General features: G+C 57.7%; 1 protein-coding gene across 8 annotated transcripts in view; it reads right to left on the minus strand.

The window, feature by feature from the left end:
* The window catches only part of FGD3 (FYVE, RhoGEF and PH domain containing 3), a 55,760-nt gene that overhangs the window by 21,857 nt on the left and 10,398 nt on the right, over positions 1-23,505 (minus strand). For 4 of the 8 annotated variants that reach the window (XM_053205432.1, XM_053205431.1, XM_053205430.1 and 1 more), the window contains exons 1-6: positions 18,935-19,086; positions 10,579-10,728; positions 8,702-9,224; positions 4,224-4,313; positions 3,446-3,582; positions 1,880-2,036 (exon numbers count right to left, since the gene is read on the minus strand). In XM_053205432.1, the coding sequence (XP_053061407.1) occupies positions 1,880-2,036; positions 3,446-3,582; positions 4,224-4,313; positions 8,702-9,184 (867 nt within the window). In that variant the 5' untranslated portion in view covers positions 9,185-9,224; positions 10,579-10,728; positions 18,935-19,086. Of the gene's footprint in view, positions 1-1,879; positions 2,037-3,445; positions 3,583-4,223; positions 4,314-8,701; positions 9,225-10,578; positions 10,729-11,076; positions 11,289-11,370; positions 11,568-18,934; positions 19,087-23,505 lie in introns of those variants that run through there. The other 4 variants (XM_053205429.1, XM_053205428.1, XM_053205426.1 and 1 more) reach the window with 4 other exon arrangements.

The raw sequence follows: 23,505 nt of genomic DNA on the forward strand, positions 1-23,505 counted from the left end.
CCTGTCACCTGTACCCACTCAAGGCCCACAACAGAACGGCTTCCAGCTCAAATGAGCTCCAAAGGCTCCACACACAACAGGCCTGGAGAAACACTGGCCTGCAACTGTCACAAACACGATCCTCCCGGCAGGGGCGGGGCGGGGGGGTGCGTTGTCAGGGGTGAGGAGGAACCAGATGTTCACATAATCTCAAAGTAGCTCCCTGCAAGAAACTTATTGGGACCACGGAGGGCACGTGCTTCCTGGGAAAGGAGACCATGGCACAACTCACGCTCTAGCAGGCGGGCGTACAGAACTGCTGCACCTGCACACTCCGCCCCCTGATGGCCTGCTCGGCCGACAGTGCCTGCCCCACCGCTGGGCCTCCAGGCCCTGCTGATGCAGGCGGCACAAGCTCCCGGTTCCTGCTGGTCACCCGGGGCTGGGGCTCAGCCACGGGCCCAGCCTGGGAGGCTGGAGGGGGTATTCCGTGGAGACAGCTGGGGCGGATGTGGCTGCTGGGGGGAGGAAGGACTCGGCATCAGCACTGTCCTCTCTGGGGCGGGAGGGAAGCTGGGACGCAGGGGGATCTCGGACTCTACACTAGGAAATCACAGGTGGCCTGACGGCTGCAGGATCTGGGAAAGATGCAGAGTGGAGTAAGGTGTGTGTGAATGCATGTGTACACGCACGTGTGTGTGTGTGTGTGTGTGGCATGTGCACACACATGCACTCTGTGGTGTCCAAGTGTGGCGCTCAGGGTAAACAGATGTTGGGACAAGCAGCTAACTATTCACAAAGATAAAACTGGATTCTTACCTCCTACCACAATCCTTTTGGAAACTATTCTGGAATAGCAATTCTAATTTTTTAAAATGGAGACATAACACAGTCGTGGGATGGGAAACGCATTTGTAAGCATTACTTCGAAGATTTCTTAAAGCGTTAATATATTAAAAAACTAGTGAAGGGGCACCTGCGTGGCTCAGTCAGTGGGGTGTGTGACTCCTGATTTCAGCTCAGGTCATGATCCCAAGGTTATAAGATTGAGCCCTACATTGGGCTCTGCTCCAACAGTGTGGAACCTGCTTGGGATTCTCTCTCCTCTCTCTGTCCCTCCCCTGCTCGTGCTCTCCCTCTCTCCCAAAACAAAATAAACATTAAAAAAAAAAAAGAACTAGTAAACGTGAGTACTTAAAAACAAAAATTTTGTATGGCAAACAACATTAATAAAATTAAAAAATAAAAGATCAATGAGGAAAATAACTTGTAGGACACAGAAGATGTTCTTAACATATAAAAGCCTGGGGCGCCTGGGTGGCTCAGTCGGCTGAGGGTCTGACTTCGGCTCAGGTCATCATCTCATGGTTCATGAGTTCAAGCCCTGCGTCAGGCTCTGTGCTGACAGCTCAGAGCCTGGAGCCTGCTTCAGATTCTGTGGCTCCCTCTCTGCCCCTCCCTACTTGTGCACGTGCGCATTTTCTCTCTCTCAAAAATAAACATTTAAAAAATTATACAATGAAAGAAAGAAAAAAATTCCATTAAAAAACATTAAAAATCTGAAAAATTGTTAAACAAAAAAAAAAGTGACATAGAAGAGACTACTGCAGCAGAGACGTGACCAGGCGGCTTGCAGAAAAACAGAAGGAAGACCGATGCACATTTCCCTCCATGCCTGCGTGGCTGGTGAGTGGGAGACACGGGCACTGGACCCAGAATCTACCCAGTAACACATCGCACCACCTCTCTGAGGCATGCTTCCCTCCTGTGAAATGACAACTAGGGTTCACGTCCCGTGGTTACTGCGTAGAGCTTCTGGACACAATCTGCTGTTTCACTGAACTTCCCTGTGCCAGCACGCGACCCTGCGCCATGCTGCACAGTCAGGCGGCTGCCCTACCTGTATGCCTTGGATGATCTCTTTGAACAGCGGTGAGCGCTGGGTCCAGGTGCTCACCAGCTCCACAGCACGGTCGAAGTTCTTGACGTACTCGCCGTACATCTTGAGGAACGGGGCCAGCTTTTGCAGGATGTCTCCGAGCCGGGGGTTCGTGTCCCTGTGCGGGGGAGACAGGTTGTCTGAGAAACAGCTTGGGCAAGGGGCCAGAGGTAGGACAGGGACTCACCAGGAATCTGTGGGCCAACAGCCCAGCTCCCAGCTCTGTGTGATGGTGGGCACACTGGTCACCCTCTCTGAGCCTTACTTCCACCCCGCCTCCCATATCCATGGGCTGGGAAACAGCACGCTACACAAGGTAAACAAGAGGATCACATGGGCCCTTCGACAGTGCAGGCACAGGACCGCTGCTCCAGACCAGGGGTGCCAGCGGTGACGTGACCGCTCAAATGACAGGCACTCATCAAAGAGCATCCGTGAAACCCCATTTCAGCCGTTAGATGAGCAGATTTTAGGAACAAGGGGCTGAGCAGGCGCTGGCCTAAGAAGGGGAAGGAGTGCAGTGCTGAAAACGGCATGGACGGGGATTTGAAAATGAACTTCAAGAGGAAAAAGAGATCAAGAGCCTTTGACCTTGGAACTGTGGGGAACTGATCCTAAAGAGATGATCAGAAAGCAAGTGCAGAGAGCCATCCACTGTGGCATCACTGGACCGTGCACCGGGGGATGTCGCTCAAAGGCTGGCCACCTGTGAAGGCAGGCGGGCAAGCCCCTGGGGAGTATCTGCGCACATGTGGTCTTTCTAGATCCTCAAGGAGAAAACCCACTTTTAAGCAAGTGTGGACAGCGGCCTGGGGACTGTATAACCCTCACTGCAGGTGGAGTACATCCTTACAAAGGACCGACCAACTGCCAGGGACCCTCCCTGACACCCGAGTCAAGGCTCCTGGCGTCTGTGCTCTCAGTGGCCTGGCTGCAGCTGCAGAGTGGGCTCTTGGGCGCCAGAGAAGGGAGGGAGCAGCAGAGGCCCCAGAGCGAAGCAGCAGCACCCGGAACCGGGGGGCGGGGAGTGGGGGGAGGCACACGCTGTGGAGAGTGGCAAGTCTGGGGCCATGCCTCACGGCCGAGCTGACCCTCTGCTAAGAATGCCCAGAGGGGCAGAGGGACAGGACCGCCCCTGGGGCAGCAGCAGAGGATCCAAGGGGCACTGCGAGGGGGAACATCTCAGTTTTTAAGGCCAAGGCGGAGTATACACGAGGAGGGAAATGAACCTGCCGGCACGGTTTACTCGATGTTTGAGATCCCATAAAGCCCTGAGTGGGTATTAAAGTCCCTTTGATTTGCAGGTGAGGCAGCCTAGATGTGGGGACACTGCATGGAAGGAGCCAGGCCCTCAGGTGCCTCCTTGTCTTTCAGGCACACAAACCAGATTGAGAGGCCGCTTGGTCGTGAGAATTCCACAAAACCACCACGACAGAGTCGCCAGGGCCGCAGCCTCCACCAGCATTGAGGTCACGCTCCTGGGGAGATGCCCGCCCCCACTTCCGCGGGACCCGGGGCCACGCTCACCACTCCTCCGTGATCCGTGTCTGCAGTTCCGGCAGGAGGAACTGCCCGTGGAAACGATAGATCGAGGAGATGTTGGAGAAGATGCCTGTGGTGACTTCCGGAGGGATGCCTGCTTCCGCCAGCTGGGTGCAGAAAACCTGGGGTGCAGAGGCCCACAGAGCGGGCGTTCAGTGAGGGCTGCCACAGACAGCACGACCGCATTTGCCCCGTGAGGCGTTCGGGAGAGGCTGCTGCTGCCCGTTTTCTTCATCAAACTGGCTCAAACCTATGGTTTTACAGCGAGCGAACTTATGGCTGAGGAGTGTGGGTGAGGCAGACACAGTCTCCTGCTGATGGGGACAGGCCATCTTCCCTCCACCCACCTGCCACGGGACCTGGGAGGTCCCGATTTCCTTCCTCTGCTCCGTGAGCTACAGACAGAAGCAGCACCTAGCACTCTCTGAGTTCCCCAGGGGTTTACTTCCTGTGCCCATAAATCCTGTGCTGCTGTGGGGACAGGGAGGTGCCAGCCGCTGTCCCGACCACTTACGCAGAAAGATTTCCAGAGGCCATTCACGAGCTGAGACAACGCAACTGCCAGGCAGAAAGACCCCGCAGTGACAGGACAAGACCTCTGTCCCAGAGCCCCAGGCTCAGACAGCGAAAGGGAGGGGTCTCTGGACGAGACTCACATTCCAACTGTAAGGCCTAGCCAGCGCCATGAGATGGGGACTCTGCCTCTGCCACTGCACACAGACACCCTCACATGCATGAAGAAGGGCCCGGCCGCGTGTGCTACCTGGTCCAGTAGGTGCAGCCGCCTCACGTAGGTTTTCTCTGTGTGCAGGAGCTCCTGGGCGATGTGGAGCAGCTTCTGGGGCTCAGAGCACTGCAGAGAGAAGAGCATCAGCTCCCTGGGGAGGCGGCTCTGACGCTGGGTGACCAGGGGTCCCGGAGGGCCGGAGGAGACCGCTAGGCCTGGGACTTTTCGGGGAGGTTTCTGGGGAAGGCACAGCAGCTCCTGCCAATCCCCTCAGAGCCTCTGCAGCCCAGAGACAGCTCTGCCCTCCCGAGACCCTGGCCACAGAGCCGGTGGAGCAGCCACATCAAAGTATCCTGTGGCCTTTGTCAGCAAGATGGCAGACCAGAAAGGCGCTGAAATCAAAACCTGTAAACCAAGAATGCTGTATCTAGAAAAGCTGTCCTTCAAAAATGAAGAAGAAATTAAAAAAGAGTGTCCCAAACAAACAAAAGGCGAGGAGTTCATTATCACCAGACCTGCTCTGTAAGAAATGCTAGAGAGTCATGCAGCTGTACAAAAATACAGGCGCTCTGGTAAGGAAAACACATGGACAGATAGAACCTGTATTATTGTAATTCTGGTGCATAAAATTTAAATGACAGAAACCATTAAAAACCTGGAAATCTACACTAAAGGGTAAACAGTATATCAATGTGTAATTCATGACATCAGTAATGGAGTGGGGAGGAGGGGCTGCTGTAAAGGAGTGGTTTTTGCAGTCAAAGTCAACTTGTTACCAGTTTAAAATAGAATGCTAGAACTTATGGTGTTTTATGTAACTTCAATGGTAACCACAGAAAAAAATTCCTACAGAATATACACAAAAGGAAATGAGTAGGGAATCAAAACATACCATTACAAAAATTCAATGAAAAATAAGGAAGGCAGTAGGAAAGGGACAAAAAATCCACAAGACATGTAGAAAACAATGATCAAAATGGCAATGGTTAAGTCCTTCCCAATCAGTAATTACTTTAAATGTAAATGGATTAAACTCCCCAATCAAAAGACATGGACTGGATGAATGGATTAAAAAAATACTATCCAAGTAACTACTTGCTGTCCACAAGACACTCACTCTCGATTTAAGGACAGACATAGGCTAAAAGTGAGAAGGATGGAAAAGATACTCCATGCACATAGAGACAAAGAGAGAGCAGGGGTGGGCACACTAATATCAGACAAAACAGACTTTAAAGAAAAAAGACAAGACAGAACTTCTGTTACAAGACAGAACAAGGGACAGGATATAATGATAAAAGGATCAATGTAGACACAACCACAAATGTTTATGCACCAAGCCTCATAGCTCCTGAATATAGGAAGCAAACTTGACAGAACTGAAGGGCGACACGGCAACACAGAGATGGTAGGAGCCTTGTGTACCCCATTTTCCTACTGGACCTGCAGACAGAGTCCCAGTGAGGAAACAGAGGCTGTGAACAACACAGTAGACCAACCCGCCAAGCAGACATACACAGAACCCTCCACTCAAATCAACAACCTAACTTTACACCTCAAGAGATGAGAAAAAGAACACGCTAAACCCAAAGTAGTCAGAAGAAAGGAAATAATAGAGATTAGATCAGAGATAAATGGAACACAGAATAGAAAAACAATGGAAAAAATCAACAAGACTAAGGGTTGTTTTTTGCAAAGGTCAACAAAATTGACAAACTCTTAGCTAAATTACTAAGAAATAAAGAAAGAAGACTCAAATTACTAATATCAGAAATAAAAGAGAAAACATTACAACTGATGTCACAGAAATAAAAAGGATCACAAGAGATTGGTATTAACATTTATACTCCAACAAACTGGACATCCTACAAGAATGGATAAATTCCTAGAAACACATCAAGACTGAGTCATGAAGAAATAGGAAATCTGAATAGACCCACAATGAGTAAGTAGATTGGCTAAGAAATAAAAAACTTCCCAAAAAAGAAAAGCCCAGGACCAGATGATTTCATTGGAAAATTAATACCAGCCTTTCTCAAATGCTTCCAAAGAATTGAAGAGGAGAGAACAGGTGTGCCTGGGGGGGCTCAGTCTGCTAAGCATCTGACTCTGGATTTCGAATCAGGTCATAATCTTGCAGTTCATGGGATCCAGCCCTGCGTGGGACTCTGTGGCAACATCAAGGGTCCTGCTTGTGATTCGCGCTCCCTCCACCCTCTCTGCCCCTCCCCCAATTGTGTGTGTGTGTGCGCTCTCTCTCTCTCTGTCCCCATCCCCCAAAATAAAATAAAAACTTAAAAAAAAAAATAAAGAGGAGAGAACATAGCTGAGCTCTGTGAGGCCAGCATTACCCTGATACCAAAGCCACTCAAAGACTTTATAAGGAGGCTACAGAGCAACCTCCCTAAAGGACACTGATGTGCAAGTCCTCAACAGAACAGTAGCAAATTTCATTCAACTCTACCTAAAAGGATCATATGCCATGACCAAGAGAGATTTATTCTGGGATGCCAGAGTGCTTCCATCCATCAACATTCAACACACAACATTCACAGAATCAAAAACCCCACCTGATCATCTTAATTGACACAGAAGAAGCATTTGATAAAATGCAATACCCTTTGTGATAAAAGCAACAAAGTATGAATAAACGGGGACTTCCTCCACATAATAAAGGCTGACTTGATGTGTGTGACCCTCCCACATCAGCATGCCCTCACTCTACCTGGGTGGGGGGACATGAGGCATAGGGTCCCAGGGCTCTGGTCCAGTGCCTCACACCAAGGATGGGCCAGTGTGTGATGTTCTAACCAGACACCCAGGATGGAGAAGGCAGACAAACCCAGAAGTGTTGGCATCTCCGTATTAGAGACACGAAGACCTGGGCCTTCTCCAGCAAGCCCCTGGCCCCGGGCACATCCCCAGAGCCTGTGTGGGCAGGATGGGACAAGCCTGGGGTCTGCACCTGCTCCCAGCACCCCGGACACACCTTGAGAGCCACAGGTGGTGTGGTCCTTAGTAACCACGTCATTTATTTTCTGCATTTAATTTTTTTTAACATTTTATTTATCTCTGACATAGAAAGAGACATCGCACGCACGAGTGGGGGAGGGGCAGAGAGGGAGGGGGACAGAGATCTGAAGGAGAGCCCCAACTCCCAAATGGTGAGATCGTGACCTGAGACGAAGTGAGACACCCAGATGCCCCTATTTTCTGTATTTCAGGTGTTTGGACATCTTGGGACCTTGCTGACCCCACAGCAAGGGCCCCTCCCAGGTCTGGCTGTTTCTTGCAGATATAAAGGACCCACGTGCAATCGTGTCTTTCACATGCAAGCCAGGCCACGCTGATCCAGACATCTGGGAACGTGTCTGTGCCCAGGGCACACCAAGGTCATTCAAGTTGGCCAATCCAAACTTGCTCACCCTGCTTCTCCCGTCCCTTCCCACAGAAACCACAATGTGTGCTTGCCACAGTTTTCACCCCCTCTGCCTCTTGACCCACTCTGGTCCTGCCCGTGTGGCCCCGTGGCCCGGCCTGCTCCTCTTCTTGGGAACTATAAGTAACAAACCATCCGTTTTTAAGTAAGCTCCACGCTCAACGTGGGGCCTGACGCACAACCTGGACATCAAGACTCACGTGCTCTACTGGCCGAGCCAGCCAGACTCCCCACCATCTTTTTCAAGGGCTGCCGCCTCCTGATGTGTTGGCATTACCACACCCGAACAGTAACAAAACCTAGATTAAACCACAGCTCCCGCCTGCCCCCGAAAAGTTGGCTCACAACAGCGAGGGCGCGTGGTGGCCCCTCACCCTCCAGGCCTGTCTTCTGTCTCGGTCACGTTAGCCAGTAGGCTCTCCACCGGGGCCACAAGGTCGGGGGTCACCTCAACCAGGGGTCACCTGGGCTTTCTCGTAGGACCGGGTTGCTTGTGCCACCCTCCCCACGCACAGGCGTCTCTCAGAGCCAAGGGCCCCCTGCTTCATCTCCCCATCCCCACACGTCCCCGCACGGCGCCCAGAGCCCGAGATGCTGACAGGACACAGGTGGGTCTGTCACAGCACACCCGCCATGTTGTGGGCATATCTCCTTCCCGGAGCATCTGCACAGGGCTTGGCTCCTGTGCCCAGGCTCCCCTCCCGCCCCTGCCATGCTCCACGGTGACCTTGGGGTTCCCCATTCCTAGCACAGGGGACACTCATGCTGCCTTCCTCACAGGGGCTCTGCCAGGCGGGCAGCCAGTCCTGGTGAAGGGTGTGGTGGTGGTTCCATTAGCACCGTCACGGCCACCGGGGGTGGGGTCCCCGTGCCACCGTGTGGACATGTTAACCTAGGCTCAGCAGTGAGGTTGCTGCCTGAGGTGTTGGGACCCCTGCCCTACCAACTGACCTGTTGCAGGGCCTGTCTGAGCGTGCTGACGTGCAGCCACTACTGGAACCAGGCGGGAGCGATGCCACCGTGACCCTCAAGACCCTTCAGAAGACCCCTGCTGCCTGGAGGTGGGGTGGCCTACCTTGGCTGTGTCCACACGGGCCCCCGGCGGGCTGTTCTCAGTGTCTGGCTCCTCAGCGCTACCTTCGCCCACATCATCGCTGTCGGCCTCCTCCCGCAGGGCCCCACCTTCTGGGGCTGCCTCTGGGTGTAGCCCCGGGACCATGGGGCCCAGGCCGGCCTCACCACCCTCTTCACAGGGAAAGTGCTCGCCGGCCACGCTGCAGGATGGACTGTCGATCCCACTGTCGCGATTAGGGATCTTAGCGCCACCACTGGGGACCCCCGCGGGGCCTGCATCCGGGGGCCTGTCCCCTGCAGTCGGGCTGCCGGGACTCCCGGGGTCAGGGTCCTTGCGGGGGGCTCTGGACCCAAGGGGCAGTGCTTGGAACTTCCCCGGGGCTGCCCTTGGCAGCCCCGGGGAAGAGCAGTCAGGCTCGATGTTCGGCTCCTCCAGGGCAGCAGCGGGGGTCGGGGCTGTTGAGGACCCCTCTCCTGACTCCATCCTCAAAGCTGAGCTCTGTGGGGGACCAGCCAGGGGCTTCCTGTGGGAGGAAATGAGCAGGGTCAGTGCCAGCCAGGCATGGACCAGTCCATGGGCACAGGCATGTCCCCCCAGAGAAGGGAGGAGGTGGGAGGGGACTGAGTGTGGAGTGAACAGCCCACACAGCTCCAGCTAGGCCCTATCCAGACAGACTTTTAGAGAATACCAAATGGAAAACATTTTATTTTTAAAATAAAATTTTTTTACATCAAAAAAAAAAAGGAAGGAGAAGAGACACAGAGGGAAAGAAGAAGAAAGGAGGGGAGGAAGGAAAGGAGAGAAGGAGGGAGAGAAGGAAGAGTGGAGGGAGGAGGGAGGGAAGGGGGAAGGGAAGAAGAAGAGAAGGAGAAAAGGGAAGAGGGAGGGAAGGGAGGAGGGAAGGGAGGAGGGAGAGAAGGGAGGAGGGAGGAGGAGATAGGGAGGAGGGAAGGGAGGAGGGAGAGAAGGAGGAGGGAGGGAGGAGGGAGGGAAGGGAGGAGGGAGGGAAGGGAGGAGGGAAGGGAGGAGGGAGGGAAGGGAGGAGGGAGGGAAGGGAGGAGGGAGGGAAGGGAGGAGGGAAGGGAGGAGGGAGGGAAGGGAGGAGGGAGGGAAGGGAGGGAGGGAAGGGAGGAGGGAGGGAAGGGAGGAGGGAAGGGAGGAGGGAGGGAAGGGAGGAGGGAGGGAAGGGAGGAGGGAAGGGAGGAGGGAGGGAAGGGAGGAGGGAGGGAAGGGAGGAGGGAGGGAAGGGAGGAGGGAAGGGAGGAGGGAGGGAAGGGAGGAGGGAGGGAAGGGAGGAGGGAGGGAGGGAGGGAGGAGGGAGGGAGGAGGGAGGGAGGAGGAGGGAAGGGAGGAGGGAGGGAAGGGGAGGAGGGAGGAGGAGGGAGGGAAGGGGGAGGGAGGGAAGGGAGGAGGGAGGGAAGGGAGGGGGGAAGGGAGGAGGGAGGGAAGGGAGGAGGGAGGGAAGGGAGGAGGGAGAGAAGGAGTGCGCAGTGTGAAGCCAGCCACTGCTCCATACATTTAAACCATGTGCACAAAAGTCACGGTCATGAGGTCACCAGCAGTCTGCGAGGTGCTCTGTCTTCTGGGTGCTGTGTACCCCATGATGTAGTTCTGAGGGGACCCTCCTTGGCATCACTGGGGCTGCGTGTCTGACAGGTCATCAGGCACCTTCACAGACCCGGGGCCAAGGAGGCCAGGGCTTTGCCCCAGATTCCTCCCCACCCCCTCCCCCGCGCCCACCAGAGCACCCTGGAGCTACTTCCTGCTTTCACCTCCCACCTCTCCTGGAGGAGAGGGAGTCAGGTGCCAGTCTGGGAGGGTGGGGCTGGGCCAGGGGAGATGACATTCCCCCCAAACCTTCCTCATGCCCCACTTACCTGGCCCCAGGTCCCCAGTGCGGGCTCTGCACCTGGCTCCTTGCTGGCTGCACTCCTTCCGGGTCACGGTCGGCGGCTCAGGCCAGAAGCCGGCGAGAGAGGGACTGGCCGAAAGTCTCCTTCCTGCCCATCACGTTAGAAGTGGGGGTCCTGAAACAACACGGTGGGAGAGGGAGCATGAAGCCGCGGCTCCGCCGATGCCAGGATGCCAGGCCGGCTCCGAAGGCAGCGGGTGTAAGGGCAGCTTCACGGCCCCGCCCAGCGCGGCCAACCCTGCAAGGGTCACGGCCACAGGCAGAGGGAGCACAGGGGCGGCTCGAGGGCCAGGACTGACGCCTCGGAGTCAGGGTCGCACCCGGTGTGCAGAGAGCCGGCGGGCACCCTCCCAACACCCCAGACGCGGCGCCCAGGGCTCACGCCCACAGTCAGCCCAGCGGCCAGCAAGCAGTTTCTGCACCCCCGCCCCTCCTCCCCCGAGAGACTAGGCTAAAGACCCACCGGTGGAGACGCAGCTCCCTCTGGCTCTCACACAAAACCCAACAGGCATCCAGGACCTGGCCCTCCCCTCGGCGGCGCTTCAGGGCAGGAAGACCTCAGGGCAAAGTCCTGAGGCACCAGCTCTGCCTACGGCACCTGCCACCTGCGTAGCTGGCTTCCGTGTGGCGGGACTGCTCCCGAGCGGACCTTTCCCTAAGGGACACGGGGCCACAGCAGGATGCACACCCTGGCTGCCACGCTCCGGATCGCTTGACGCGGGGGGGGGGTGGGGGGGGTGGGGGGGGTGGGAAATACCAAGATTTCCAGCCTGCGTTGTGCTCGCCGTTCGGAGACAAACTCAAGTTCCAGCAGACACTCAGGACACAGCCCTGCCAACGCGTGGCTGGAATGCGGGCGGCAGGCTGAGCCTCCCTGTGTCCAGCGGGTCGTCCAGCACCAGGTGCAGCCTCCGCAACCCCACCTCAGGCTGTCCTGCCTCTGGTCGGGGTGGAGAGACAGCCTCCACCGGGCGGCAGAGCACAGCGCCCCCAGCAGGTGGGAACCGGCACTGCGCGCACTGTCACCCAGCGGGACAGGGACCTGGGTGACAGTCCAGGAGAAGAGGAGGTGGCGGTCACCAGGCAGAGCCCTGGAAGGAGAGCCCGTCAGGGAGCAGAGCGCTGCAGGGCCCCCAAGGATGGCTCAGAGCACGCGAGAGGGCGCCACGAGACCGAGGAGGAGCCGCTGGAGGGCATGGCACGGGTGCGGGCTGGGCCATGCGGTCCCCACGGGGGACCCACGGGGAGCCCTGCTCAGGTCCCAGGAAGCCCCCGTTTACACGCAGCGTCACTGCGTCCCTGAACAACGTTCATAACCGGTGATGAGAGCACAGACCAGGGAAGCTGCGGGCGCACGTCCTACTCCGTGCACAAGGTCAGCAGAGACCGGGGCGCGCACGACTGTCTTCCAGGAGCGGATCCGCTGTGGGCAACAGAAACCATCCCGACCGAATCACAGAGATAGCGGGATGTGGAAAAACCCAGCGGCACAGTGTGCGTGTACCTGCACTCCCCGTGTATATAACTGCAGGCCAAAAAAAGGGATTGAGCAGGAAATGCTTGAGGAAATCATGGCCAAAGTGTTTCCTGATTTAATAGAAGCTGTAAATCCACGGATCTGAGCAGCTCCGTCGACGCCAAGCACAAGAAGAGTGCGCACTTAAACATTTTTCCACAGAGAAAACTCGGCTTACAAAGCCTCTCTGGCGAATTCTGTCCAACATTCGGGAAGAAATGATATCAACTTGACACAAAGCTTTCCAGAACACCGAGGGAAAGAGAATGCCTGCCAACCGCACGGATGGCTCTGGAAACACCGTGCAGGGTGGAAGCAGATGGACACGAGGGAAGGTCCTCATCTGCCGCTCCATCTACAGAGTTCCGGGAGACGCACGCTACCCTGCGGCCTGGGATGCCGGGCGGCTCATTGTCGTGACCGGGGAGACCGTTTCACAGGTACGGACGCGTGTGGAAACATCGGGTTGTGCGCTTTGAACACGGGGAGTTCCCTGTGTCGGTTACACCGCCCAGATGGTGATGCCTCTGACTTGCTCCAGCTCGGCAAGTCAATGTCCCCAAGTGCCATCTTCCTTATTCCAAAAAGGGACGGAGAGTCAGCCAGAGCACAGGGCCAGGCCCATGGCCTAGGGAGGCTCCGGCAGCACTGGTGCCCACCTGGGCATTCCCTTCCGGAGGAGTGGGCTGCATTCTTCCCCCAGAGGCCCTTGGGCCACGAAGGCCCCTTCTTCCAAGGGCAGCGGCAGAAAGCAGCTCAGCCAGACAGGAAAGCCCAAGGCTCAACATCAATGCGTCCTTCAGGGAACGCAGAGCACCACCCCCCACTCTGACTCGGGAAGCCCTGGGATGCAGCCCACAACCTTGCTCACCCCAGGACTGGTCTCCCCGCTGCCTTGTCGAGGCCAAGGTCAGGGAAGGCCAGCCCAGTTGCCGCCCACCTTCCACGCTGCTCAGGGGACCAGATGGCTTTGGGGAGGGAACACATGTGTGCACACACACACGCATGCTTCCACAACACATGCACACACACACACCACATGCCAGGAGCTGTGCCGAGCACTTCTGCACACCTGCCCAGTCACAGTCACCAGTCACCAAGGTGGGTGATGCTCTGTGTCTCAGACAAGCAGCACCTGGGAGCCTCTATCCAGACACGCTGCTCTGAACCCCGGACTGGGCTCTGGGCTCATTCTGACATGTCCAGGGCCTGGGGGGGGGGGGCGGGGGGTATCACCACAGGAGGTGACACATCTCTAGCAGGCCCTGGCTCTCCCCTTAGAAGCCCCGAGTCCCCCCAGCTGAGTGAGGCTGGCTCCTGCACCTGTGCAGGACTCAGCCAGGGTCCAGGGCCCCTGACAGCCAAGACTGCCACTACCCAGCAGAGAAGGCGCCAACACTGGGGCTGGGGGAGGTTTGGGCAATGTAGAAGTATGGACAGATCAAATGTCCCCCTCTGTGCAGGGTGCTGGGGACCATTTAAGTGTCTCCACTGCGGCAGCCAGCAGAAGGGGCGGCATGAACACTGTCGTCCCGGGCCTGGGGCCCTAGTACTGCCCGAGACAGGCAGGGACGGTCCTGCAGATGGACCATAGGGCTGACCGCTGCTTAGTTTCCCCTGTAGCGAGGTCTGCTCCTCAGGAGCAGCACAGGAACCCCTGCTGGAACCACCACCATCTCTGTCTCTTGCCGTCTGGCACCTGGCACCCTGTCAAATAGCAGCCGCCAGAGGCGTGAGCCAGAGAAGCCTCTGGAACTGTCCCGGGCCTGACTGGCCCCAGAGAAACCCTGAGTGAGAGCCACCTGGCAGCACCCTGCCAGCCCCAAAACTATGCGAGATAGTCAGTGGGGCTGCTCTCTCCCCCACCAAGCTCAAGTGGTTGGTCACCTGCAGCAGGTGACCCGAACAAGAATGAAAATACCATGGGGCGGCACCAGGAACCTGTGCCACCACACCTGCACGCGGGTCCAGGCTGGGAGACACGGCTGCAGAACCCACGAGCTGCCAGTGAGAGAGGCCCGTGACCTGGGGGTGTTCCGCTCCAGGTCAGGCACTTGTGTTGGGGCTTCAGCCTGCGGTCTCCGTCCCGTCTGCTGAGCACACGCAGGCCCTGGCACGCGTCTGGGGTCAGTGGGATCTTGGAGGCGGGCGGGGCCACCAGGGCAAGCTGAGCACGGAGAAAAGGAGATGGATCGACACGGTGCTGTCCCTGCCTGCTGGGATGCCCACACCAGCTTACATCCTGACTCAAAGTTCCTGCACTTTTGCAAATGGTTTGATGCATCCTTTCCAGGAAAGTTAGAAGTTGTGGGAAAACAGAAAGGAAGTTAGAGCTCCCTGTCACCCTAGCACTGGGATGCTCGTGTGGGCAGCCGCCTGGGGACTGGATGGTCCCAACAGGGTCCTGGGTGGGCTGCAGCCTTTCTTAGAGACATGCTTTTGTTTCAATGCCGATTCCAACACGAATGCGTCTTGTCCTCAAGAATGCTTTCCTCCCAGAAGAACTGAAAGCAGAGACTTGAACGAGTACTTGCACACCCATGTTCACAACAGCAGTATTCACAAGAGTCAAAAAGGAGAAGCAACCCAAGTGGTCATGGGGGATGATAAACAGCACATGGTGGGGCTGTGTGACACAACATAACTTGCCAGTAAGAGGAGACAGACCCTGACACCTGCTACCTCACGGATGGGCCTTGAGGACATGATGCTGAGGGCGGTGAGCCCGTCACAGAAGGACATGCCCCGTGTGATTCCACCCACGCGAGGTCCCTGGGGTCGTCAAATCACAGAGACAGAACATGGATGGTGGACCCCGGGGCGGGAGGCAGTGGTGGTGGGGCCAGGGCAGTTCGTGTTTCTAAGTCTCAGTTTGGATGAAAATGTTCTGGACGATGGATGGTGGGGATGGTTGGAGAAAGATGTGAATACACTTAATGCCACTGAACCAGACCTTTAGAGTGGCTTGGATGGCAAACTTTATGTCACCTGTATTTTACCACACACACACACACACACACACACACAGTTTTTAAAAAAAGGTGTGTTTTGGAAAATCCTATCAGAAGTTGTGTGAACCAGAGTCGAGACAACAGTGATTCAAAAGCACCTAAAACCTACTCCCCCGCTGTGCCTTGGCCTTTTCTCCACACCCCGGAAGCCCCTCGGCCTGTGGGGACACGCGGTTGTGGTGAGAGCTTGGCCCAGAGCCAGCTGCCTGAAAACCTGTTGACCTGCTGCTGCTAAGCCACTGCTCTGCTGCTCTGCCCCCCGCCCCCCGCCCTGGTCCTGGGGCTCGAATAGACGGGGGGATGGGGACTGTGACACAGACCTGGGGGGAATCCTGACAGACCTGGGGGGGGCACACTTGGTAATGGCTGACACAAATGGGGAGGGGGGACGCTGACACAGACCCGGGGTTGAGGGGGGGAGTGTGGACCTGATGGACGCACAGCACAGGAAGGACGCACAGCACGCAGGTGTACGGTAAGCGCACAGGACGCTCGGCACAAGGTGCGCACCGCAAGCTGGTGAATGGCCCGGGGGACGCATGCGCACAGAATGCACAGCATGGGGGGCGCATGCGCAAGGATGCACAGCATGAGAGGTGCGCGGCACGCAGGTGTATGACACACGCACGAGACGCGCGGGACGCTGATAACACAGCGCGCAAGACGCATGCGCACAGAACGCACGGCTCGCAGGACGCACGCGCATGGGACGCATGAGACGCGGGGCACCTGGCACAGGGGACCCACATGCCCAGAACGCACGTTACCCAGGACGCACAGCATGCGTGACACCCGGCACGCAGGTGTACGGCATGCGCAAGGGACGCATGGCACGCAGGACAAACTGCCTGTGGGACGCACAGCACGGTGCACGCAGGTGCACGGCGCACGCCCAAGACACACGGCACGCAGGACAAACAGCCTGTGGGACCCACGCCACGCAGGTGTACGGCACTCGCATGGGACGCACAGCACGCGGGTCTGGCTGTGCCTGCAAAACCAACCACCTCCGCTGCCTCTACTTACTGTTTCCTTTTCCTTCCTATTTTGTTTTCCCCTTGAACTTTCTGTAGACGCGCGTACTTCTGTTTCCTGCTGTTGGTATTCACCGTCACTGCACGCTGCAGCCCTTGCCAGCCGTCACACAGCTGCAGGAAGAAGGCCCGGCCTTCCCACCGGTGTGTAGGCCCATGCGGGCGCCGGGCTGTGTGGCAGGGTTGCGTGCTGGGGGTGGGCCACCAACTTCTAGTGCTGCACTGAGCCACCTGCTTCTGGGGTATGTGTGGCCCTACCTTTCATTATATCTGAAATTTTCACTAAAACATCTAGTGAAACAGGCAGACGTGCACATTCCCAAAGCTATCTCACGGAAACCCTGCCCCGCGCTCCCGAGAGCCACCCTGTGTGCGTGCACCCCGGTCCCACCCGGGTCCACCCCGCCCTGGGGAGGCCTCCCCACGAATCCCCACCTGCGGTCACTGTCCCTGCTGCCCCGGTGGAGCCCTCCCCATGACAACAGGTCTCTGTGCAGTGAGTGACCTGCCAGGTAATTGTGGGAAAGGGACATCAGGCAGCGGATTCACCTTCCCAAACCCTCTCACTTGGGCGAGCCAGAGTGCCATGTCCTGGGCGCCCACGGCTTCATTCATGTGGGCCCGTCAGAGCCTGCAGAGCACTCCGGAAAGGTCAGTCACCATCCACCTGACTGGACACCTACACGACCAATCATCACCATCATATGCGAGACCTCAGATAAGGAACATATCCCAGCCAGAGGGAACAACACCCCAGCCAGAGGGAACAGCATCTCAGAGAGGGAACAGCACCCCAGGCAGAGGGAATGGCGTCTCAGAGAGGGAACAGCACCCCAGCCAGAGGGAATGGCATCTCAGAGAGCGAACAGCAACCCAGAGAGAGGGAACAGTGTCCCAGCCAGAGGGAACAGCATCCCAGAGAGGAATAGCATCCCAGACAGAGGGTATAGCATCCCAGACAGAAGGAATAGCAACCCAGACAGAGGGAACAGCGTCTCAGAGAGGGAAGAGTGTCTCAGAGAGAGGGTACAGTGTCCCAGAGAGAGGGAACAGCACCCCAGCCAGAGGGAACATCCCAGAGATGGAACAGCATCCCAGAGAGAGGGACCAGTGTCCCAGCCAGAGGGAACAGTGTCCCAGAGAGAGGGAACAGAGTCCCAGACAGAAGGAACAGCACCCCAGCCAGAGGGAACAGCGTCCCAGCGAGAGGGAGCAGCATCCCAGAGAGAGGGAGCAGCATCCCAGAGAGAGGGAGCAGTGTTCCAGAGAGAGGGAGCAGTGTTCCAGAGAGAGGGAACAGCGTCCCAGCCAGAGGGAACAGCATCCCTGATGGAAAAAACAGGGCAAACGAGCATCAACCTGGCCATCCAGAGAACCAGGTCATGCGCCTGGAGATGGAGGAGGTAGAATCTTAGGGCTGCAGACAGAATGGGTCTCCCAGCTGTGGGCAGCTAGGGGGCCGTGCAGGTGGGTGACGCCCCATTCAAGGCTGGGCTTCACATCTGTCCTACGGTTTGACTTCCATATTCACCTCCTTTACTGAGGTGCCTTACTTTCGTCATGTGTCAGTGGAAATCCTCAGAATCCACCTGGGGCAGGTGCTCCCAGCACTGGGCCAGCAGGTGCACCACTGTCACCGTTCTGGGTCCAAGGACAGCCCCAATCCTGGGATCTTGAGGGGCTCAGGGCAGCAATGCTCCGTGTGTCCTCAGAGCCTTGTTTAACCCATCTGAGCTCTGGCCTCAGCAGACCAACTGAGGTTCAGGCCTCTGCGTGTCAGGGCATATGGATGGGCCCGTCCAGTTTCGGAGGCCCCTGAACTGTAGGAGGTGCTGGGCTTTGTGGGGAGACGGACATCAGCCCCGAGGAGGGGAACCAGGGCCCTCAACATCCTGCAAACACCCAGCTGGAGACAAACCACTTCCTCCCTGTGCACCCGGCCCCACCCGGCTAAGCTGTCAGGCTCCGAAGGTTTGAGTTGGGCCCGAGGCCGAGGCCCAAAGCTCCCTGTTTCCTCTCCTGCCCAAGTGGCTGAGTAGTCAGCCAGTCGACTGCAAGCCCAGAGGGCCCCGGGAGTTGGGTGCTCAGGGCTCAGCTGTGCCCCTGGACATACTCCTGCTCTGCACAAACACACTGGCGTCTGGCTCCACCCACAGCCACCTGTGGTGTGCCCCCACCCAGGAGTCAGCCGTGTGGGGTTCCCAGGGGGTCCTCCTCCCCAGTAGGGCCGCCACAGCCAAGCCCTGTCAGCATCTAAATTGCAGGTTGCAGAACCTTCCAGAGCCACATTTTGTGGGAAGGCCTACCCGCCCGGGGACTGTGTCTGGGACCACCCACCCCTCCTAAGCCCAGGCAAGGGAAGACCAGCACTGGTCAGGGCCTCAGTGACAAATGTGCAGGTCGGACCCACGGAGGGGGGCGGTCACCCTGAGCCAGGTTGGCCTCAGACCCCGGCCCCTCCCGGGCTCCGTTCACCTCAGCCAGTCTGAGCAGCCACAGACGATGCCGAGTGCTGTCCTGGCAAACGGTGTGCTTGCCGCTGGATGCGGCCCATAGCACCCTGGTTCTTCACAAACAGGCCCCCAGGAGGCAGAGGAGTGCGCACAACACGCTGCTCACGCACCACCACACGGTTCCTGCCTTGGAGCCACCGACCCCAAACGGCCCCTGCTCTGAACACCCTCGTCCCCAGGAGTGCCCTGTGCAGCACCAGCACAGGCTGCGGGGGCCAGCGAAGACCCCGGAGCTGGAACCACTCACCTGCTCTCTGTGGGAGTGTGTGCTTCTGTCTGGGGCGGACCTCAGGCAGCAGCGAACACAACTTCCTTTTGCTAGTTTTGCAATACAGGTCACCAAAGACGTTGCCTTTGCATTTCCGTGTCGTCACACACCCAAGCTCACTGGTTCCCCAGCTGCCTCTTCTGTGAAAGTACAGCCCAAACCGGCTGGAGAGCTGTCCAGGCCCCGCCGAGCCTCTGCACCGTGGCCTGCGGTGGCTTCACAGTGCCCCGAACTGTCCTGGGCACAGACGTGGCGGAGGCCCCAGACTTCCTGCCTCCAGCTCGCCTTATGGGCTTTTCTGCACAGATCTGCAAGCACACGATCTTGGGGTGCCCAGCAGACGTGAGCAGTGGGGTCCCCTAGCTGAGAGGAGGGGCCAACCGACCATCAGAGGAACAGTGAAAAGGGCCCACCCTACCCATGACACTCCGTGACCTCGGCGAGTAAATACTTGAGAAGTGGAGTCCTAGAGCTCGGGCCACGAGTTCTGCCCGCCGTCCAATGGTGGCTTCTTCATCCCGCCATGATGCTTCTTTAGAGACAAAGTGATTCTTTGAACCTTGATGTCCTCGTTGCTGGCCAGGGGTCACTGTGGAGCCCCCCAGGGCAGCACTGCACACACAGGCAACGTGTGAGGGTGAGGAAATGAGCAAAGGGGCAGCTAACGGGGTTCTCTGGCCCACGAAGACCTGCCTCGTGCATCCCCACAGCTCACGTGGCTCCCCAGTGGGGTCTACACAGCACGCTCGCTCCCATGCCCTGCTGTTTGGGGGAGGTCAGGCTTTACCTCCAGATAGCCTTCCTTCTAAGCTGAGGTCTGAGAGAGTCTGTGAGGAAGGTGCCGACCGAGGTCAGCCCGCAGCGGGGGCCGCCGTGTGCATGGACGCAGGTACACTTCCTTCCGGGAACGTGAAGACCGAGGAGGGTGCGCATTCTGTGTGCCCCCCCCCAGCCGCCACCTCACTGAGGACTCAGAACTGCCCCACCCGGCAGGTGAAGGACGGTGGCCGGTGTCGCACCGGCACCTGGGCTCACGTCCCGGCTCTTGGGCCAAGAGCTCTGTGCCACAGAGCCTCTCAGAGCCCCGCTTCCTGAGCCATAAAATGGAGAGAATACGGGGTACGTGGAGTTTTTGGGTGGAACGAGGGCCTGGCCCGTGGCAGGGGAACCCTCCAGATGCTCCCGGCTCAGGTGTGGCAAGAGCAGCACCTGCCACCTTCCCCCAGCGTGGCCCTTGCCCGCTGACATCCCTGAGCCAGGACACTGGCCGTGGGACCCCATCAGGACCTGAGGACCCAGGCCCGGAGCCCTGCTGCACACAAGTGGCCTAAGAAGGCAGGATGAGGGCACACGGCACGGCAGCAGGCCAGGTATAAAGACCCAAGAGTGATGAACAAAAAGTGCAGTGGGGCGCGGCCTGGCTGGAGAGCATCCTATGGTGGGCGGCGGGGGGGAGGGGGGGAGGCATGTCAACCAGGGAGGTGGCACCGTCCAACAAGGAACACACTTGTGACAGCCGGCTCCCAGGATGGCCAGGGAACAGTCACATCTGGGTGTTCCTTCACTGCACACCTGTGCCCTTTGCTTGGGGCTGACCCGGTGACATGCCACTGGGACACCAGAAACGAAGAGGGCGACCTCCAAGGTCAGGTCTGCCTTTCCCTCCTGGGCTGCTGGCTCTGGGGGAGCCGCGGCCACGTGGTGAGGACCCTTAGGCCGTAGTGTGGAGAGCCCTGCGTGGGCAGCAGCGGAGGCCGCCAGCCGGCAGCCGGCACCACCCTGCCTCGAGGTAGAATGAGGGAGTGGATCCCTGCCTGTCCAGCCGTCAGGTGAGACTGCAGCCCCCGCCTCACCAGAGACCTTGACCAGAGCCAGGCTGCACCTAAATTCCTGACCCACCAACGCCAATAGAATTGATAAGTGTTTACTGTCATTTTAAGCCACGTGGTTTACGTTGTTTGTTATGCAGTGATAGGTGATATACTGCGGTCATCAGGAAAAAGGGCCAGGGGTGACCTAAGGTCAGAGGGTGTCAGGCCACAGGGGAGAGACATCAACAGGCAGTCTTGTTTTAAGGCACTATTTCTCTATCCAATGATTGAATCAGTGGCCCAACAGACCAAACTGGGGCCTCAACCCGGAAGGGCTCCCTGATGGCGGTGAAGACCCGTTCTGTGCTGCTCACTCTCGGTGAGCCCAGAGGGCTTCACGGGGTCCGAGGCTCTCTGGGGGAAGGCCGCACATGCCTTCCCGTCTTCCATGCACCACCCTCCATGGGCGCTGCTCACATGACCCAGCCCTGGACGGTGGGAGCCCTGTGCCCGCTCCGGTCCTGCCCCTTGTTGAAAACATCCGGAATTAAAGTGTTTATTTCTTTGTAAAGAAAAAAAAACTTGCCAAGATAACCAAATTCTCTCTCCTTTGATAGATTTCTGGGCACAAACATTAAAATTCCATGTTTACTAAACACATTATGGTGCCCCACATCAGATGTGGGTAAAACCTGAGTCTGTGGCCAGTGGCATTTCCCCCAAGCTAAGCTTCTGGACAAACGGAGCCCAGTGTGTGGACGTGGACATTGGGAAAAGCTGTGTCCAGGCTACCCAGCAGCCCCTCGTATTGTCTCTGCAACTCGTCTGTGCCTCTAAAATTATTCCAAAATCAATATTTAATGTTTTAATGGATGGAACGATCGTGTTGTGGGACTGCGAGCCACGCTGTTTTCCCTCAGAATCATGCTTCTCACAGCCTTTCATGTCCTGAGTGACTTCAACCAGGGAGGCAACGTGAGGGACACAGGTGGTAAAGACGGTCACTGGACGCAGAGCCATCTGTCTGCGGTTTTCACGTGCAGGGCTTCCACTGAGCCCGCACCTCGTCTCATTGCAACTTGGCTCAGTTTTGTGTCTTCTTCAAGATTCAGACAGCTGGCCTCCATTGGATGAGTCACCTCTGTCATTTAGTCCTGGTGAGGAATGAGGGATGCGTGGGCTGTGGAATGATCCAGAAGCTGATAGCTCACAGAAGAGGAAATCTAAGTGGCCTGCCACACATGTGATGGGACAGCTACGGCCCACACCCACATACCCTCTCTCCCCGTCAGGTTAGCAGAGACCCCTCCACAGGTTGGGTGGGGCGAGGGAAGGGGACACTTGCCCTTTGGCCCAGCACTGACCACTCCAAAATCAGTGCTGAGCATACCGCACAGGTGCGTGGTGGCGAGGGCCAGGTGGCTCCCTGCACCAGGGCCTGGAAACAACCAAGGCCTGAGCACTGGCGGGTGGACTGCACGGTCCTGGGTCAGTACAGAGAAGCACCTGGCTGACGGCTGGGGTGGCAAGGACTCCTCATGGGCTGACCCGGCTGGTCTCTAAAACGGGATGAAGTACTGGCCACAGAATGTTCTAGTTGTGAGTGCTGCGTTTAAAAAAAAATGGTTGTGAGAAAAAAGCCTACCTGTCTATGTGGGGAGACCACAAATAGGGCAAAATATTGACACTTGATAAATGGAGAAGGATGGGGGGAGCACGAAGGAGCCCAAGGGAGGAGGATGGGGAGCACAGGGGGAGGATGGGGAGCACGAGGGAGGGGGATGGGGGAGCACGGGGGGAGGAGGATGGGGGAGCATGGGGGAGGATGGGGGAGCACAAGGGAGGAGGATGGGGAAGCACAGGAAGGGAGGAGGATGGGGGAGCACAGAGAAGGAGGATGGGGGAGCACTGGGGGGAAGGAGGATGGGGAGCACAGGGGGGAAGGAGGATGGGGAGCACAGGGGAGGAGGATAGGGGAGCATGGGGGGGGATGGGGGAGCACAGGGGGGAAGGAGAATGGGGGAGCACAGGGGAGGAGGATGGGGGAGCACGGGGGAGGAGGATGGGGGAGCACGGGGGAGGAGGATGGGGGAGCACAGGAGGGGAGGATGGGGGAACACGGGGGGGAGGATGGGGGAGCACAGGGGGGAGGATGGGGGAGCACGAGGGAGGAGGATGGGGGCGCATGGGGGAGGAGGATAGGGGAGCACAGGGGGGAGGATGGGGGAGCACAGGGGGGAAGGAGGATGGGGGAACATGGGGGGAGGAGGATGGGGGAGCACAGTGGGGGAAGATGGGGGAGCACAGTGGGGGAGGATGGGGGAGCACAGAAGGGGAGGATGAGGGAGCAGGGGGGAGGAAGATGGGGGAGCACGGGGGGAGGATGGGGGAACTAGGGGGGAGGAGGATGGGGAGCACAGGAAGGGAGGAGGAGGAGGATGGGGAAGCATGCGGGAGGAGGAGGGGGGAGCAGAGGATGTGGGCACTGCTACCCCAGAGAAGAAGGGAGGCCCGAACAGGTGCAAACAGTGGTTGGGGAGCACCCCTCTCCCTGCACCTCGTGGAAGGTAATCTGGAGCCTCCACCAAAACAACGATGACGAAATGGCTCACAGCCCTGTGTGCCGCGGCCCCTGCGCGTGCCAGTCCTTCGTGCCCATGGATGAGCAAGAATGTGACACATGGCCGTGTCTGTAGGAGGGAAATCACAGATATGAATGGCTGCCAATGGGGAACCGCT

The sequence above is a fragment of the Acinonyx jubatus genome, chromosome D4 (assembly GCF_027475565.1).
Source record: "Acinonyx jubatus isolate Ajub_Pintada_27869175 chromosome D4, VMU_Ajub_asm_v1.0, whole genome shotgun sequence".
Taxonomy (NCBI): domain Eukaryota; kingdom Metazoa; phylum Chordata; class Mammalia; order Carnivora; family Felidae; genus Acinonyx; species Acinonyx jubatus.